The sequence below is a fragment of the Arabidopsis thaliana genome, chromosome 3 (genome assembly GCF_000001735.4).
Source record: "Arabidopsis thaliana chromosome 3, partial sequence".
Lineage (NCBI taxonomy): Eukaryota > Viridiplantae > Streptophyta > Magnoliopsida > Brassicales > Brassicaceae > Arabidopsis > Arabidopsis thaliana.
Window position 1 is genome coordinate 23163099 of NC_003074.8, and position 16272 is coordinate 23179370.

At 35.7% G+C, this 16272-nt stretch overlaps 5 protein-coding genes across 6 annotated transcripts; 2 read left to right on the forward strand and 3 right to left on the reverse strand.

The window, feature by feature from the left end:
* Window positions 1–648: 648 nt before the first annotated feature.
* On the reverse strand, window positions 649–2289 carry AT3G62630 (stress response NST1-like protein (DUF1645)). The gene has a single exon (NM_116128.2): window positions 649–2097. The coding sequence runs from the start codon at window positions 1979–1981 to the stop codon at window positions 839–841; it is 1143 nt and encodes a 380-aa protein (NP_191822.1). The 5' UTR covers window positions 1982–2097; the 3' UTR covers window positions 649–838.
* An 831-nt stretch (window positions 2290–3120) lies between these two features.
* On the reverse strand, window positions 3121–3881 carry AT3G62640 (DUF3511 domain protein (DUF3511)). The gene has a single exon (NM_116129.4). It carries the CDS (start codon window positions 3743–3745, stop codon window positions 3413–3415), a length of 333 nt encoding a protein of 110 aa, NP_191823.1. The 5' UTR covers window positions 3746–3881; the 3' UTR covers window positions 3121–3412.
* A 1081-nt stretch (window positions 3882–4962) lies between these two features.
* AT3G62650 (uncharacterized protein) lies at window positions 4963–6089 on the forward strand. 2 transcript variants are annotated; one of them, NM_202749.1, is made up of 2 exons: window positions 4963–5035; window positions 5421–6089. In NM_202749.1, the coding sequence occupies exon 2, from the start codon at window positions 5433–5435 to the stop codon at window positions 5889–5891; it is 459 nt and encodes a 152-aa protein (NP_974478.1). In that variant the 5' UTR covers window positions 4963–5035; window positions 5421–5432; the 3' UTR covers window positions 5892–6089. The 2 variants fall into 2 exon arrangements, with proteins under 2 accessions (NP_974478.1, NP_191824.1); NM_116130.1 differs by lacking the exon at window positions 4963–5035 and having other exon boundaries at window positions 5371–6089.
* A 3566-nt stretch (window positions 6090–9655) lies between these two features.
* Window positions 9656–11895, forward strand: GATL7 (galacturonosyltransferase-like 7). The gene has a single exon (NM_116131.5). The coding sequence runs from the start codon at window positions 10321–10323 to the stop codon at window positions 11404–11406; it is 1086 nt and encodes a 361-aa protein (NP_191825.2). The 5' UTR covers window positions 9656–10320; the 3' UTR covers window positions 11407–11895.
* A 1562-nt stretch (window positions 11896–13457) lies between these two features.
* RR20 (two-component response regulator) lies at window positions 13458–15196 on the reverse strand (the record flags this gene model as incomplete). Its single annotated transcript, NM_001340168.1, has 5 exons — window positions 13458–13943; window positions 14045–14133; window positions 14214–14573; window positions 14701–14853; window positions 15004–15196. 5 exons carry the CDS (start codon window positions 15194–15196, stop codon window positions 13458–13460), a joined length of 1281 nt encoding a protein of 426 aa, NP_001319821.1.
* Window positions 15197–16272: the final 1076 nt, after the last annotated feature.

Consider the following 16272-nt stretch of genomic DNA (forward strand, 5'->3'; position numbering starts at 1 on the left):
CAGCCAGAAAACGACACCGTTCTTATTCCCGTCACTCGTAATTATTAGTTAGAATTTCACCACATTTCAAGATAATGTAGTAATGCGAATCATAACTTTGAACTAGGGACATCCAACCATATGAATTGATTTTGATAATGACAAGTAAATTTGGTATATATAAGAGCAACTAAAAGTATGATATGTTGTGTTAATCAAGAATAGATATTTTAACTAAAGGAAACAAAAACCATACATAACTCATGGTGGGGTTCTTCTTCTCAACAACGAGTTGATGTAATATGGTTATGAAGTGTGAAGAAAAATCCCAAATAATAGATAGAGATATTTAACAATAAAGCATATATGATAATAATACTAACAAAAAGACAATTAGATAAGACTTAAAAGATGCAGTTTCAATCACCAAATGTTAATAAGACAAACCACAAATGGGTCATGTAGATGACGAAGATGCTCTCTCTTAACTCTTTGACACACATTACTCCAAAACACAACAACTCACTCATGGCCCCAATTTTTATTTTAATCTCTTTCCTGCAGATCTCACAGAGTAGTACTACTTACAAAAAATAATTGCACTCTCTCTCAACAAACTAAAACCCCACCCACCATTATTGTTTTCATTACCTTGTCCACAAGTACACTAAAACAAAACTCACAAAGCTGTTACTACAACATTACTGTAAATTTTAGATTCTGAATACATTCCCAAGAACTAGAAGAGAATCATAGTAATCAAATCTAAGAAATGATGGAATACAATGACATATACTATAGTCTATATATAACTTAAGGATTCATAATCTATACATAAAACATTTGCTTAATCTATGATTTAACCAGATGAAACTGGGTTTAAGCTACGGGCTAAACCGTTCAAGGCACTGTAACCTTTGGAACTAAACCCTAAACAACCAAAGAGTCCATGCCTGTAAGGCAAATATGTTCTCTTCTTCATTTCCTCTGCTTGAGCTCTGTTCGTTGTGTAATGTAGCTCGTGAGCAGACGGCTGCAATCCTCTCCGTTTTGCTATCCCGTTGGTTGGTTTTCCGTTAACCGGAGCTTTCTTCGCCGGCGGTTGTTTCTGCTTCTGCTTCTTTGATTCCACGGCAGCGTCAACTGTTTCTTGAATCGGTTTCTCTTCAAGTTGAGATGATTTGAGTTTCTTGTCTTTGAAATTGGAAGGAGAGAAGGAAATGTTGGACCAGAACTTCTCTTTCCCGTTGCCTCTTCCTTCGCTTTTGCTTCTGTGAAGCAGATCTTTAAGAAAGATCCATTTCTTAGAGTTTCTACCGTAAGACGATGATCGTGAAGAAGAAGCAGAACAAGACGGTGTCGTTTCAGCTGAAGGCACGTTTTCGTCTTCTTGAAGCTTTCTTATACACTCTTTAACTTCTCTCTCTCCGGCGACTTCTTCTTCTTCTCCTTCTTCTTGGTTCCATTGATACGCTGCGTTTCGGAGCGGAGAGAGGGATCTGGCCTTCCGGTGAACAGATCTGCTTCTTAGTTTCAGATCTCTCCCACGCTTCATCTCACCGTTTGGTTTGGTCTCATCATCGTCGTCTTCTTCCTCGTTCTCCAGATCTAGAAGCGGAGATAAGATCTGAGGTCTCTGAAGATGCGAAGAGAGCTTCATTGGCTTGATCTGGCCATTAGAGAAAAGCTCTTCAGCTGAAGTCATGGAAACACCGCCTAAAGGACCACTGCTTGAAGACAACCTCGACGAGAAGTCAAACTCAAAGTCGCCGCATGAAGACGTGTCAAGCTTTTTAGGATTCTCCGATGAAGAAGAAGCAGAGCAAAGGAAGAAATGCATCGGACTCGACGGTGCACTGAAGAAATAACCAGGCGGAGGACCACGGCCGGGACTAGACGGAGCGCTAACGAACGGAGTAGAGCAAGCAGAGCCAGAACCGAAGTCGTCACTGAAACGCGGAGTATCAGGATCGCCATGGGAAAAACTCTCAACAAGATCCATAGTAGAGAGTGATAGAGATTGTGGCTTCTTTCTCAAGAAAATGTTTTATTTTTCTTCTGCAGAGAGCGCGAAGAGCGAGGAGAGAAAGAAGCAGAGATATGCAGTGTTGTATGTATGAAGCTGCTTTTTTATTCTCCCTATTTATTGACCCTTTTTCTTTATTTATTCTGTAGTAAAAAATATTCTTATGCTATTTTCCTGTAGAGAAAAGTATACGTGATCTTTTTTTTTTAATAATCCTGACATGTTTTGTATGCATGAATTATAAAGTTGAAAATCTAGTGGTCTTAATTAATATACGTAATTCATTTGATAATTTAGGTACGTAATGCTATGGTTGTTGCTTAGGATTCTGCAGGCTGATCCAATAGAATATAAAAAAGAAGAAGAATCTCTACGGATGTTTTTGGATTTTCCAATGTCGTTTTTACGAGTTTGCCCTTAACAATCTTTCTAATCTTTCTTTAATTTTCTCATAATTAACCATTGATAATTCTAATTGGCTTGGTTGATATATTAAGACACAACATTTATTTTGTTACCCAATGACTCGATGAGTAAAAAGACCAATGCTCTAGAGTCTAGTGACATTCAATAACCAGAATCAATTCAAGTCGGCTTATAACTTTTTCTCCTGACATATAAGCTATAACTTACTTTTCAATTTTAATTTCAAATACAAAGATCTGATCTCAATAAATAAAACGAGCCCAAAACCATGTTCGTATTTGCGTCTTTATTATCGGATCAGTAAACGATTTCAAATTTTCGAAATGTAAATTTTTTTTATCTGGACTTCAATTTGTTGTTTACATTTTTTTTTTACATGCCTACAAAAAGTCCTCATACGTCATTTTTTTTTTTTTTTTTGGTGTAATGTATGTTGATAGCAATTTATTTATTGGAAATAAACGAGGGCGTGCAGAATCTGGAGAAAATTACAAATGATTAACGACAATAACAATTTAAAAATCATTCAATCACACCAGCGGGGCAATATTGGGAAATCAGTTAAGGTTATTTTAGGTAAAGCGAATAAAGAGAAGACGTGGCTTCACGTGCTCAGCTACGATCGTGCGTCGAAGGTGCTTTGGTGTCCTCTTTGTTTAGTTAAACAAAAAGATCACAGTTCCCGATACTGTTTAATACTCTCTCTATTCGTACTTACTAAATGGGCCAGAGTTAGGTGTTATTTGGGCTTCATTAAGATGTAAAAAAGCAATAAATTGGGCCACAAACATGGACCGCGTTTGACCTGAATCGCGTTGTACACTAAATTTATTTTCTCTCATACAACGACATCTTGCTTTCAAAATCAAATCAAAACACTCCCTATAACAAATCTCTTTTACGTCAACAAAAAAATAATATGTCGCCGGAGATTATCGCCGGTGACAACCCAAGACACGAAAAATCAAATAAAAAGTTAAATCATCCGTGTATAATATGAGAATACCTGTCTTTGATCCAATGAAACCCTTTCTTGACCGTGGATTTGACTTTTCCTTCCAAAGCGTAAGTCTTGTACGTAGCGATTCTTTTTTTTCTCTTCGTTTCCGCATCGATTAATCTCCAAGGAGTAGCAGTTGTACGTGTCTTCGATGTAGACCCTGGTGGAGGCGGAATAGACGGTTGAAACTTTGGTGAGTCGGGTCGAGTTGAGTAGACTTGGGTTGTTCCACCAACGCCGTAACCTTTACCATTAACTATATCCATCCATTGATCAACGGCGAGTGTTCTTGGATGCGACCCGAACCCGTCCATTTTCCGGAGCTTCGTCCGAATAGGAAAGAAGCACCGGTAAAAGGAACGAAATCAAATGATTCTTGATTTGGGAATGTGAGACTAATAAGGAAAGAGGTGAGAGGTCATGCGATCAATGAGGCGTTTTTTCGTTTTTTTGAATGAAGGTTAATTTAAGTAAATAAAAAATAGATTAGTAAGGAATTATTTTCTGTAATGATGACAACCAAAGTTCCATCATCCATGTTGTTAATATTTTCGAAATTTTACTGTATTTTTAGATATATATTAAGATTTCATAGTTTATGCTTTTTGTATTTAAGAGTGTAAATTTAAGGGACATAAAAAAGATTGTTTGTACATGCCTGGAGATGAGAGATGCAATTGGGTTATGTATCCTTAGAATATTCGGCCCAACTTTTAGATAGTGTATTAGTCTCATAGTAAGAACAACATCTGGTTGATTTATGATTCCAAAACAAAACGAAACTTCTGTCTGGTTTAGGCCCATCTAGTTTCTGAGCACACCACATCACATTGGTTTGTGACATATGCATGTGACAATTTTGATTAATTAGTTGCAGAAATGCGTTTGATGTAAACAAAAGACAGTATTGCACGCATTTCCCGCGAGCGGTGTGTAGGGAATATATCGATTTGATCGAATCACAGCTCGATGATCTCATTAATGTCCCCTCTACGTTTTCTTAAGTCAAATGTTTCCCACCATAACTAATAATGTACTTATGTACACATGAAACCGTATGTAGCCTCACCTAAAACATGCTACAATTTATTTGATTTAGACATTAGAATATATAGTAATTTCAAAATATTAATACTCGGAAGATCTTATGCAGCACAGAAGAATACAATGCATAATTGTTGTTACATATACATGCGTGTGTCTCTCACCCTCTATCTTATAGATTTGCGATGAAGAGAGATCCAACGGTTAGGATTTACTGGAGGCTTTGTCACATGGGCCATGGCCCATAGGGAGTCTCGTCACACATCGCCATTATTGCTACAGCGATCGATTCGCGCTAAACGCCAGTACTTAAAATAATCAAAGTATTCGTTAGACACTAAATACCAAAATGCTGAAATTAATGACCATTACGCTCATGACATGAATCACATATAGTCAATCAAAGAAGGAAATCAACGCTAGTTAACATAAATATAAATCAATGATAACGCTTCTTCATCATTATTCAGACCATTCGTTTCAGATAAGAATATTCGACTGACACACCGTTACCTGCTTACTTGTAGTGCGGAAAAGAAATTTCATATGCATATGCATAGGTAAAAATATTAACTTTCATTTTCTTTGACAAAAAAAAGATTTAACTTTCATTTTCTGTAAAAATAAAAGTGAATCGGATGTCCAGAGAGGGACATCGATCATTCATTGTTGGATTTATTACTTAACTATAATCGTTGTAATTGAAAAGAAAGCTTTAAAAAAGAAAAGAAAAAAATGTGTATCAATATCATACCGAAAATTATTACGTATAATCGCATATATATAGATGCGTGTAACTAATCACGTGTATGCAGCTGCATAGACAGTGGATTTAACCATTTAGGTCTTCTTTAGTCATTATTATAAATCCCAACCAATTCTCTCTCTCTCTCTCTCTCTCTCTCTCTCTCTCTTTTTAATTCCTCGTTCGTCTCTTAAACTTAGCTATAGGGAGTGATGGAGATAACGCCGAAGAGGTACTGGAGGAGGTGGAGAGGATACGAGAAGCTTGATGGGTCATCGGAGACGACTTCGGGTCGAAGGAAAGGCAAAAGGGTCAAAATGGATCCGACTCGCAAGAAACGTTTTTGGAGGATCAAGATTGTGCCGAAACTGAGGATCCTTAAAACGGCGTCGCCGAAGAAGTTCTTGGTGTGGCTACGTGATTCATATGTTAAGATGATGATGCGGTTGGCTAACTCACGGGTTGTTGGATCTTCTGGATACGGTGGATCCGGATTCGGGTCAGGTCAGATGAAGGAGTACGATGAGAAAATGCTTGTGGAGATTTACAAGTCGATACTGATGGTGCAGGCGCAGGGGAATCTCGTGCACCGCGACACACCTAATAATAATCTTAAGCTTCCTTCAGAACCAGCGGTTGTCTCTGTCGTATCTTCTGTTGTTACTTGTTAGGTAATAAAGAACAAACAATTATCCTTTCTTCTTTACGATAAATTTCCAATGTTGAGAATCAAAATTGTTGACTTGCTTGATACTATTTCGAGATTGATGATAGGCAAAGTTTGTGATTTTGATTTGTATCAAATTTATATATATATAAAAATAGTACAAGAAAGAAAGAAAGAAATAATAGATGGTGGATTGTGGGTCCAATTTATTTAATGCGTTTTTAATTTATCTTTCAAGTTTTTGTATAAATCTATGCTTCTGAAATTATAAAGATTTGCATTTACATCGTAATTATTTATGGTTCGTATAGTTTGTTGTACCAATCTTGTCGTATGTGTAATTTATTTGTTTCAAATCGTCTATATAACTAAACCTGTAACTAATCTAATTTTGTTGACTGTTTTGTGGAATTTCGGTTGACCACTCTTGTTCAATGAAAGAACGGAAGCTTCTCAATGAGAGGGAGGGTTTTGGTTTGGCATTTGTAATTTTCAAGTGGATAAGTGATGATGAATCAAAATGAGTCAGCAAGCACGTATTGTGTTTCTTTCAACTAACTTAAAAACCTGAACCTTAATACCTAATCATGTGAACCAGTGGTCCTAAACCTTACTTTAGGAAGCATATTAACTCCGAGTTTTAATTTACGACACACAAAACTATATAATATCCTATTAAACACATGATTAGTTGTTCATCAATAGTTAGATATTATACGATAAACTAATTATTTAGAGACGATGTGTGACCTTTTAACGGATTATTACCATATTTGGGCTAATCTCTCTGTCTGTGTTGTAAATTTGACTCGTCGATGCTAATCGAGAAAATGTCACGAGGTCTTTAATAATGGACCATGTTGGGTCAAATCCCTTTTTTTGGGGTGTAATCTTAAATGCTTGGGCTAAGTTTCGAGCATACGAATATACAATGGGCCTAAATGTTTTAAATGTGGCTATTTCTGCCGTAAAATAGCCTCAGTTATGAACATGCATTTAAACCTGAATTTGGATTGTAAAAGTGTTTTTTTTAATCAAATCATATTTAAGAACTAAAGTACATAAGTAAGGTGTGATGTTGTTATCGATCATTTACACATCTAGTACTGACTCAATAAATTTGGCTAATAATTTCTAGAAGAAATTAATAAAATGAAGGACACTTGCTATTAAACTCTTCATAATAACTAGGTTAATTACTTATGACGCAAGCAATGAACATAACGAATTATACAGTTTCCATGTGGTTCCTGCCTAAATAAATTAGCCATCGTTATGAGTTGTGTGACCAAGTGTTGGAGGCTACACTGAAATTTCATATGCAAATAAATAGTGGACTTTATTATTCTGTTCCCCCACGATAATATATAAATAGATCCAATGTGTGCATCTCAACAATTCCGTGGATTTTTAAAACTAGCTGTATATATAACTTCTCCTCACTACTACATTTTATAAGACTCAATAAAGTATCTAAACGAAACTTAAATAACGACACGATAAAAGAATCTTCCTGATTTATTTATATTAAATTTATCTTAATTGTAATACGTGTATGTATATATATGTGTGTGTACCTTTGGTTATATACAAGTTAATCAGGGACTTGACTTGTATACAAAAAGTCCCATTAGCTCATAAGCGTGAATGATAGAATACTTGAACGTTATTGTTGCACATGGAGTTTCGTGGTCGGTCCATAAAAGAAAACAAGTAACATAATATGAAACATTTATTTATTGATTCTATGATCTTGTACCACGAACATTTCTATACTTGTACTGCATTGTCCGGTTCATTTTGTAATAAATTCTTGAAATATAGTATAGTTATACAATGACATATGAACCATTCATGGTTGTTATCAGTTGTGAAATATATATGAGTTTACTTGTGTAATGAATCGTATTAGTCCCTCACAATGAACATGTGTATAGTTGTCTTATACGACCATTTTTAATTTAAACAAAATAGGACATTTCAACTGTAATATTGGAATATCATTTATATTCGAACTATAATATTAAAAATGATTTCTTTCTTTGTTTTTTAAAAAATAATAAGAAGAAAATGACGAGGCTTAAAGTAGACGACGTGTTGTAACCTGATGGTTATAAAAATAATTGTCTTTGGGGTTTGAATTGGCTTCATATATATATGTTACCGACATAGTTTCCACATATGTTAAGCAATACTATATGATATTCAGTTATAAATGATGACTTATACGTTTGATATACTGAGATCATTCACGCATAAGCACGCATAATCACGCATAACAGTGATTTGTTAACATAATCGTTTCGTCAAATATGCAAACTAATAAAAGAATTCATCCCCCAAATAAGCTAATTAAGTGAAAAACTTGAGCTAGCAGATCTAACCAACTTGTTTGTTTTGAGATTCTGGTTAAACATCCATAGGTCTGATATAAAGATCTTTCCAACACTGAAAAATCTCTTTATGCTGAGAAATCTGAACATAAGAAGAAGAAAAATACAGTTCAAAGATCACAGGAAAGTAACACTCCTATTATCTACCACTCATGAGTCATGAATCATGGGGTTCACTTGATCTGAAAATCTACACTTTATCACATCAATAAACAAACTAATATAAAGTTTCAAATGCTTGAGATATGAATGTAATTAAGTTAGCTTGTTACCGAATCAATGTTTCTAAAGTTTGGTTGTGTGCTACTGCTACATCTCTCTCTATAACTAACAATTACTTGTTCCAGCTGAATTAGAAAATCATTAATTTATGTCAAATGTATTTAGCCGGGAAGTAATTAGTAACTCTACTTCGTCTCTACGTTATAAATCATTAAATAAATGTTGGTTTAGTATAAGTAAACAATATGCACATAAGAAGTAGTAATACTCAAATACACCACCACTTAATTTTGGTTCAACGGACCAGACCGGATTATCCGGGTTGTTGTTGGTCAAAGGTTAGGGATGGTTTTGGTGCCGAGATGACACATTAACCGCCGAACGGTATTCTAAGCACCTAAATACAAGCTTATCGCTAATGTCATGATGACGATCAATTTCTTTATTTTTCTTAAATCACGTATTTGTCAATAAACTCATGAATCTTTTCAGTCTTTGTTTGTCTTTAATTTGGTTTAGTTAAATGTTTATGACACTTGTACCTATATTTATAATTTATAAAAGTCAGCTATAAGAAATGTGCATAGGCTTATCTAATTCAACCGATGGCTGTTTGATTAGGATTTTGGTTTGCGTTTGGTTTGGAATATTTTTTTTTCTTTCCATGGATTTTTTTTAAATAGTTTGTATTTTGGTCTAGATTTGGCTTTTAAGCATATAAATAAAAATAATAATATGTATTAGTGTTATTGTTGTGTCACTACTTCATATTGGAAAAATAAATAGTACTAACATAGAACTAAGTAAATATTAATCTTAATTTAAAATTTGATTTAATACAGATTAAATTTACAAATTATAATTTAAGGGCATTAACATTAAGATTCAATTATAATTAACAGGTATTAATAACAATTTTTTTACATTAAAAATTAATTTGATGGTTATTGAATTTGAAATAGTATAATTTACTTATCATTAATTTAAATTATAAAAATGTAGTTAGTATTAAAGTGTAAAGTTTAGTGATTAAATCTGAGATTATAATTAAATAGCCAAATATTCTATATACATATTATAATAAATCTGGACAGATTATATATGATATGGTGATGTATTTGCATAAACGCAAAAGATTTTTTCTACCAAAAAAAGAAGAAATAAAAAGATATTTTTCCAAAAATATGTCAATTTCAATCACAAGTGACAAAATGAATAGAGATAATATATAAACACAAGCATTAGGCTGTCGAGAAAACATAAATTTTCTATGATTAGGCCATACAAATCATAATAAGTAGTAGAAATACAAAAAAATCTGTTTGTTGGCTAAAGAGAAATCGAAGGAATTAGTCTTTTCACCCATTTTTCTCTCTCTGTGTGGCTTCTTCTTCTTCTTCTTCTTCCTATCAAAATCATCATCATCATCTTCTCTATATTACTAAAATAGAGAGAGCCAACAAAAGAGAGGAGAGGGCGTAAAACAGCAGACGGTGGCGCACCGTAGCACCGCCCCCTCCTAACCTGCGCCTTTCTTCCTTCTCTTTCATTTTTTTTTTTTCCGGTTTCAGGAATTATTCCTCTCCTCCTCTCTCAGGTCGCTTCGATCCCAAGGCAAAATAGTTTCCTGATTTTTGATTCTTACCTTCGATTTTGGCTTCTTCTTCTTCTTCTTCAGATGCATTCACCTAGAAAACTCTGGCGGACATCAAAGGAACCCTAGCTTTTCTCCGGTCTTGTTATATCGCCTCTATCGCCGCCGATCGGTGGTTTGATTTCAAATCCAAGAGAAAGAAACGCAGAGGTTCATTTCTCAGGATGCTTTGGATCATGAGATTCTCCGGTTTATTCTCCGCCGCTTTGGTTATCATCGTCCTCTCTCCTTCTCTCCAATCGTTTCCTCCAGCTGAAGCTATCAGATCCTCTCATCTCGACGCTTACCTCCGTTTCCCCTCCTCCGATCCACCGCCGCATAGATTCTCCTTCAGAAAAGCTCCTGTTTTCCGCAATGCCGCCGATTGCGCCGCCGCAGATATCGATTCCGGCGTCTGTAACCCTTCCTTGGTCCACGTCGCGATTACTCTCGATTTCGAGTACCTGCGTGGCTCAATCGCCGCCGTTCATTCGATTCTCAAGCACTCGTCGTGTCCCGAGAGCGTCTTCTTCCATTTCCTCGTCTCCGAGACTGACCTAGAATCCTTGATTCGTTCGACTTTTCCCGAATTGAAATTAAAGGTTTACTACTTCGATCCGGAGATTGTACGGACGCTGATCTCAACCTCCGTGAGACAAGCGCTCGAGCAGCCGTTGAATTACGCTAGAAATTACCTAGCTGACCTTCTCGAGCCTTGCGTGCGTCGCGTGATCTACCTAGATTCCGATCTAATCGTCGTCGACGACATCGCAAAGCTCTGGATGACGAAACTGGGATCGAAAACGATCGGAGCTCCCGAGTACTGTCACGCGAACTTCACAAAGTATTTCACACCGGCGTTCTGGTCCGACGAGAGGTTCTCCGGAGCTTTCTCCGGGAGGAAACCGTGCTACTTCAACACGGGAGTGATGGTGATGGATCTAGAGAGATGGAGGCGCGTAGGGTACACGGAGGTGATAGAGAAATGGATGGAGATTCAGAAGAGTGATAGGATTTACGAGCTGGGATCATTGCCGCCGTTCTTGTTGGTGTTCGCCGGAGAAGTAGCTCCGATAGAGCATCGGTGGAACCAGCATGGGCTTGGTGGAGATAACGTGAGAGGAAGCTGTAGAGATTTACATCCCGGTCCGGTTAGCTTGCTTCATTGGTCCGGTAGTGGTAAACCGTGGTTTCGGTTAGATTCGAGACGGCCTTGTCCACTTGATACTCTTTGGGCACCTTATGATTTGTATGGACACTACTCTCGCTGATGATGATTGATGATCTCTGTTATTACATATTATTATAGTCTCAGTCTCAGCTGGTAAATTCTCTCATCTCCTTTGACAAAAAAAAAAACATTCTTTCTTCTCTCTTTTGATTTTACCAACTTTTGGTTGGAATTTGTTTCGTTACTCTGTATTCTATTCGATTGTTCTGTGCATCAAACCATAGGATACAATCAGATTTGTTGTTGTACAAACTTTTTTACCATATGTTTCTTTAATATAATTCTGTCATCTTTTTTACTTGAACAAAGATTACAAATTAACAGTTCGTTGAAAAGATTCACCGACAGTCTCTATTTGTTTCCCTCTTGAAGAACCTGGTCTACAATGATTTTTATTTATGAAATGTTTGAAATTGGAAAAAGATTTTGCTTCAAGTCGGAACAATGATGGAAACATGGCAGAACCAAAGTGGAAGAAGAACACGACACTTTGAAGAGTACATACGTTCTAGTTAAAACATAGTGTCGGTCTCTTTGCTTACTTCACTTTTTTTTTTTTTTTTTTAATCTTTTTGTTTCTCTAGTGCTTGACTCTTTTTTTTTTTTTTTTTGATGGGATGATTATTTATAATAAGCTTAGTTTGAATTGATATATAACCTTATGATGGTATAAAAGTAAAGAAAGCGTCACAGTTAGATTGTTTTTGTCCTCCTCTGGTTGGTTCTTAACCAAAAGTAAAGTGCTTTACACTTTTAATCAGATTAAATAACACAAATTGTATTTGAACATTTGTTACAAGGTAGTGGGAGTTATTGATTGATTAATTGATTTCAATATTCGGTGAGGTCTTTCTCCGAAGCATATATGTTCCCCTTTTTTAGAGGAAAAAAAAACGAATTTTATTAAAATGAAAAATCCTTAATTATTGCGTTAGTGATACGGAAAGCTTCGTTTGATTATTGGGATCATCCATAATGATAGAGTGATAAATTAAATATCATAAATTTTGAAAGAAGGCAAAAAAAAAAGTGGGGGCAATTTTTATGATATTTCTTTTTAGGTTGACCCAAATGAGTATTCGAGGTGATGTGGAATTTAATCTTTTAAATAAAATAACAATAAAACTGGTTATTTTTTTTTGGGTTTCTGGTAAAAATGGATCCCACAAAAGTGATCTCCTGGCAGCACACGTGGCCAAGTTGCTGTAACCTTCTCCTGGAATCAGCTGCTTCCATGTGCTCCGTGTCACTCTCCAAGCTGTCTCTCTTTTGTCTTTTGTTTGTTTCGGTTCTTAATTTTTGTGGTCATCGGTTCTTAATCCTCAACGTTATCACTCTTTTTCATATATCATAATTTTGGGCAAATGGTCGACTGTATTAAGCCTACTATAGAAGAAATCTTATATAAAATCAAATAAACTGGTACGACATAGAAAACCTTGTTGGTTCGTTTATCTTTTTTGAATCACAAAAAATAATATAAGTGCTTAATCGTGAAAATTTGTGTTAAATTCCAAATAACACATATGCCACTGTTTCAGACTATTTATTTTTAACTTCAAAATATTAATATCTCGCAAGGCCCATAATATCCTAAACTGACATTTCCATGGTAGGTACTTGAAATTTCATTATGCTCAGAAGTTAACATATACAAAATTTGGATACTAAAATGAAATCGCAAATTTTATTGTTGTAGTTACATAGCCTATATAGTTTTAATGAAAACAGAGAAATAAAATATCGTTTAGTTTCTGTAACAATATCGTCGACTGTAAAAAAACCTTAAAAAAAAGCCTCTGAGCGTTCGAATACAAAACTACATACTAATCCAAACACAGTGAGTAGTGTCCATGTTGACATTGAGATTACCCACGCCCTAAATCAACTTTATATCTACGCAAGTGATTATATAGATCTCACTATTAAACCATAGGTTTGACCAAAGTTTAAAAAAAAAAACCTAGTGCTTATAACAAAGGCATATAGCAACAAGGTATTGCTATTCGCGTTTGAGGGATTAAAAGAGAGAGACACAAAAAACTAGGATAGATAGATATATAGATGGATTCATCACCTTAGATTGGATAATCAATTGTGACCAATCTGATCGAAAATGTTGAATCCTGCAGGTGGGAAACACTCGTCGATACCGAAAGGTAGATTTGAATTATAGATCATGAGCGGCTCGGAATTTTCCATGGCTGATGATGGCACGTGTCTAGATTCTTGCTTGGTTAGCATGGCAGATATACTATTTAGAGTAGACTGGTACTGTTGATGTTGCTGCTGCTGCTGCAGCTGGTGCTGGAATTGGTCAATATAAGTGGAAGGGTTGGTCATGAAGCAGTTGTTGTTGTTCACTGGCAGGCAACTGGTTGATGGATACGGGATATTGTTCATGAAATATGATCCTCTAGGCGCAGCTTGATTGTTTATCAAATACGATGGTGTAGCATGGGAGCTTAGGAGCGTTTTAGAGGCTGCAAGAGTGACATCTGGCCCAGCATTACCCCAGACAAAATCTTCTTGAGGCTCCTGAGGAGTGCAGGTCTTTTTGGAACTTTGACGGTACTTCTGCCATCGGAATCGTTTTAAATTGTTATAGCCCTTATTACTGGTTTCTTGTCCACTAAGAAACAAGAAAACCCTAAAATAGAATAAAGATCCAAAATTACCTGGAGATGACTGGCTACGTTGTTTCTAGTGAGCCCCTGGACATTCAATTCTTCTTGCATATATTTGAGAATCGTCTTTGGAAAAGCCTCTGCAAAATGCAATTAAAAGGTCAGATAATAATCAAGTAACTTGCTTATTCACGCAAGATTAATTAGTGTAATTAATTACTCTCAAGGCTGCCCATTTTTTCGACGGCTACTTCAAATTTGTGGTGAAGTTCAGGAGTCCATTGCATCCGCGGTTTCTTGGTCGGAGACTTCTCTTCTTTGTGATCGCAAGTGTTTTTGGAGCCTTCTTCGTTGCTCTCATAGAGATTGTCTTGCTCTAAATCGTCGTATTCGTCCGGATCTGATTCAACCGTACCTGATTCACCCGGTTTATCTAAACCAGATTTTGACATCCTTTTTCGATAAACATGTCGCCATAGAACTGCAATGACCTCTTTGCTCACCGGCTTCACAAGAAAGTCACACGCACCGTACTTAATCGATTCCATCACCGTTTCCTTCTTGTATTCATGAGACATGACTTGACATGAATAATTTCACATTGGATCATATTAAAGATTAGAGAATGTCTTACTACGTTACGTTATATATATCGAGAAGAATACAATAAAAAATATTGGTATAATTAATAAGGGATATATACTTACTTACTACGGGTAAATCCATCTGTTTACCAATGATATTGAGAGCGTCGAGTCCATTGATATCGGGCATATGGAAATCCCAAATCACTAGATCGATCTCATGCTTATTCTTCATCAAGAAAGCCATGGCCTCTTCTCCGCTCTCATATTTCGTTACTGAAACACGAAATTAAGCATAACCATAGACCGCAATTAATGTAAACCCCTCAATTACCGAAAAAAAAAAAGTAACGTAAAACCCTAACCAACCTTAATTCGTCAAAGAAACATAAAAAAAAAAAAAACTAACTCAATCTACCTAGATACCTTGATAGGAATACTGTGTCATGAGATTCTTCAAAGACGAATTGGAATCTGCACCGACCAAAAGAACCCTATTACTTTTAGTCAAGAACTCTTCGTCGTCGTCGTTGATGGGAGATGCAATTCCATCATCACAAGGTATTTCGTTTCGCAAGTTGCGAGAGTTCTCATCGAGTATGTTCGAAAAAACTGACATTAAAGATAGAAAATCTAATCTATGAATGCTTGAAGCGCAAGGAAAGAGATAGAGATTGAATTGAAGAAGGAAGAGAGAATAGAGGGGTTTATGAGCGTGCGAAAAACTAGGTATGCATATATATGGATCACGTGCGAAAAGTTGAATATTGGAAAGTATATATACTGTTATTAATTGTTAGGTATAGACTTTTTAAAAAAATATATATAGTTATCCATATATTATTTTGAATTAAAAATCGAAAAAAATGAGTTAAGGAAAATAACAAAAGAAAAAAAAGAAACAAAAGAGTATTGTTGGCGTTTCTCTCTTTAGCTCCGTTTCGTGTTTACTGTTTGACTAAAACATGAAACTTGAGTCCTCATTGTTATTGTGAAATGTAATTCCTGTTGAGGAACTTCAGCTTCTGACATCAATTTGTGCCCAGTTTTTCGACATCATAGGGAAATGAGAGAGAGTTCCATGAAGAAACTGGCTGAAATAAGGGCTATGAATGGTAAACAATGGTATCAGTTATGGTAGTAACTATAGTCAACAATATAAAGATTTCTTCTTCTTCCACTCTGTTTCGACTTTCCTGTTTACGTTCAGCCGTTTAGGCTATTACTTAGAGGGCACGTTATCAAGGGACAATGCTTATTAAGATTGAGCCTTAGTCACGAGCCCTGATCGTAATGAGCCGCAGATTTAATTATGGAGACAAGGATATGGAGTTTCTTGAGAAACAAGGAAAGTGCCCTGATGCATGTTGAGTTGAGAAGTGGACAGATGACTATTGAGGAGGTTCAAAACCAGAGTTTCCAGCAGCGAGACTAATGTTAAGTCTTTGAAATTTATAAAATACTTATTGATGGACAAAGGGAATAAAATTAATTTAAAACAAAACACATAAAAACGAAGTTGAATGTCATTTATGAACTTTATAGTTAAATTGTGTAAGAAGGCGTGTCTCTGTACTAGAAAAGGAAAAATATAATTTGTTTCCATATAGATAAACCGGTCGTTAAACTTTCCAAATACTTCACATGTACTAATGTAAAAGCTTAAGAGGATATATGTATAACAATTGCAAAAAG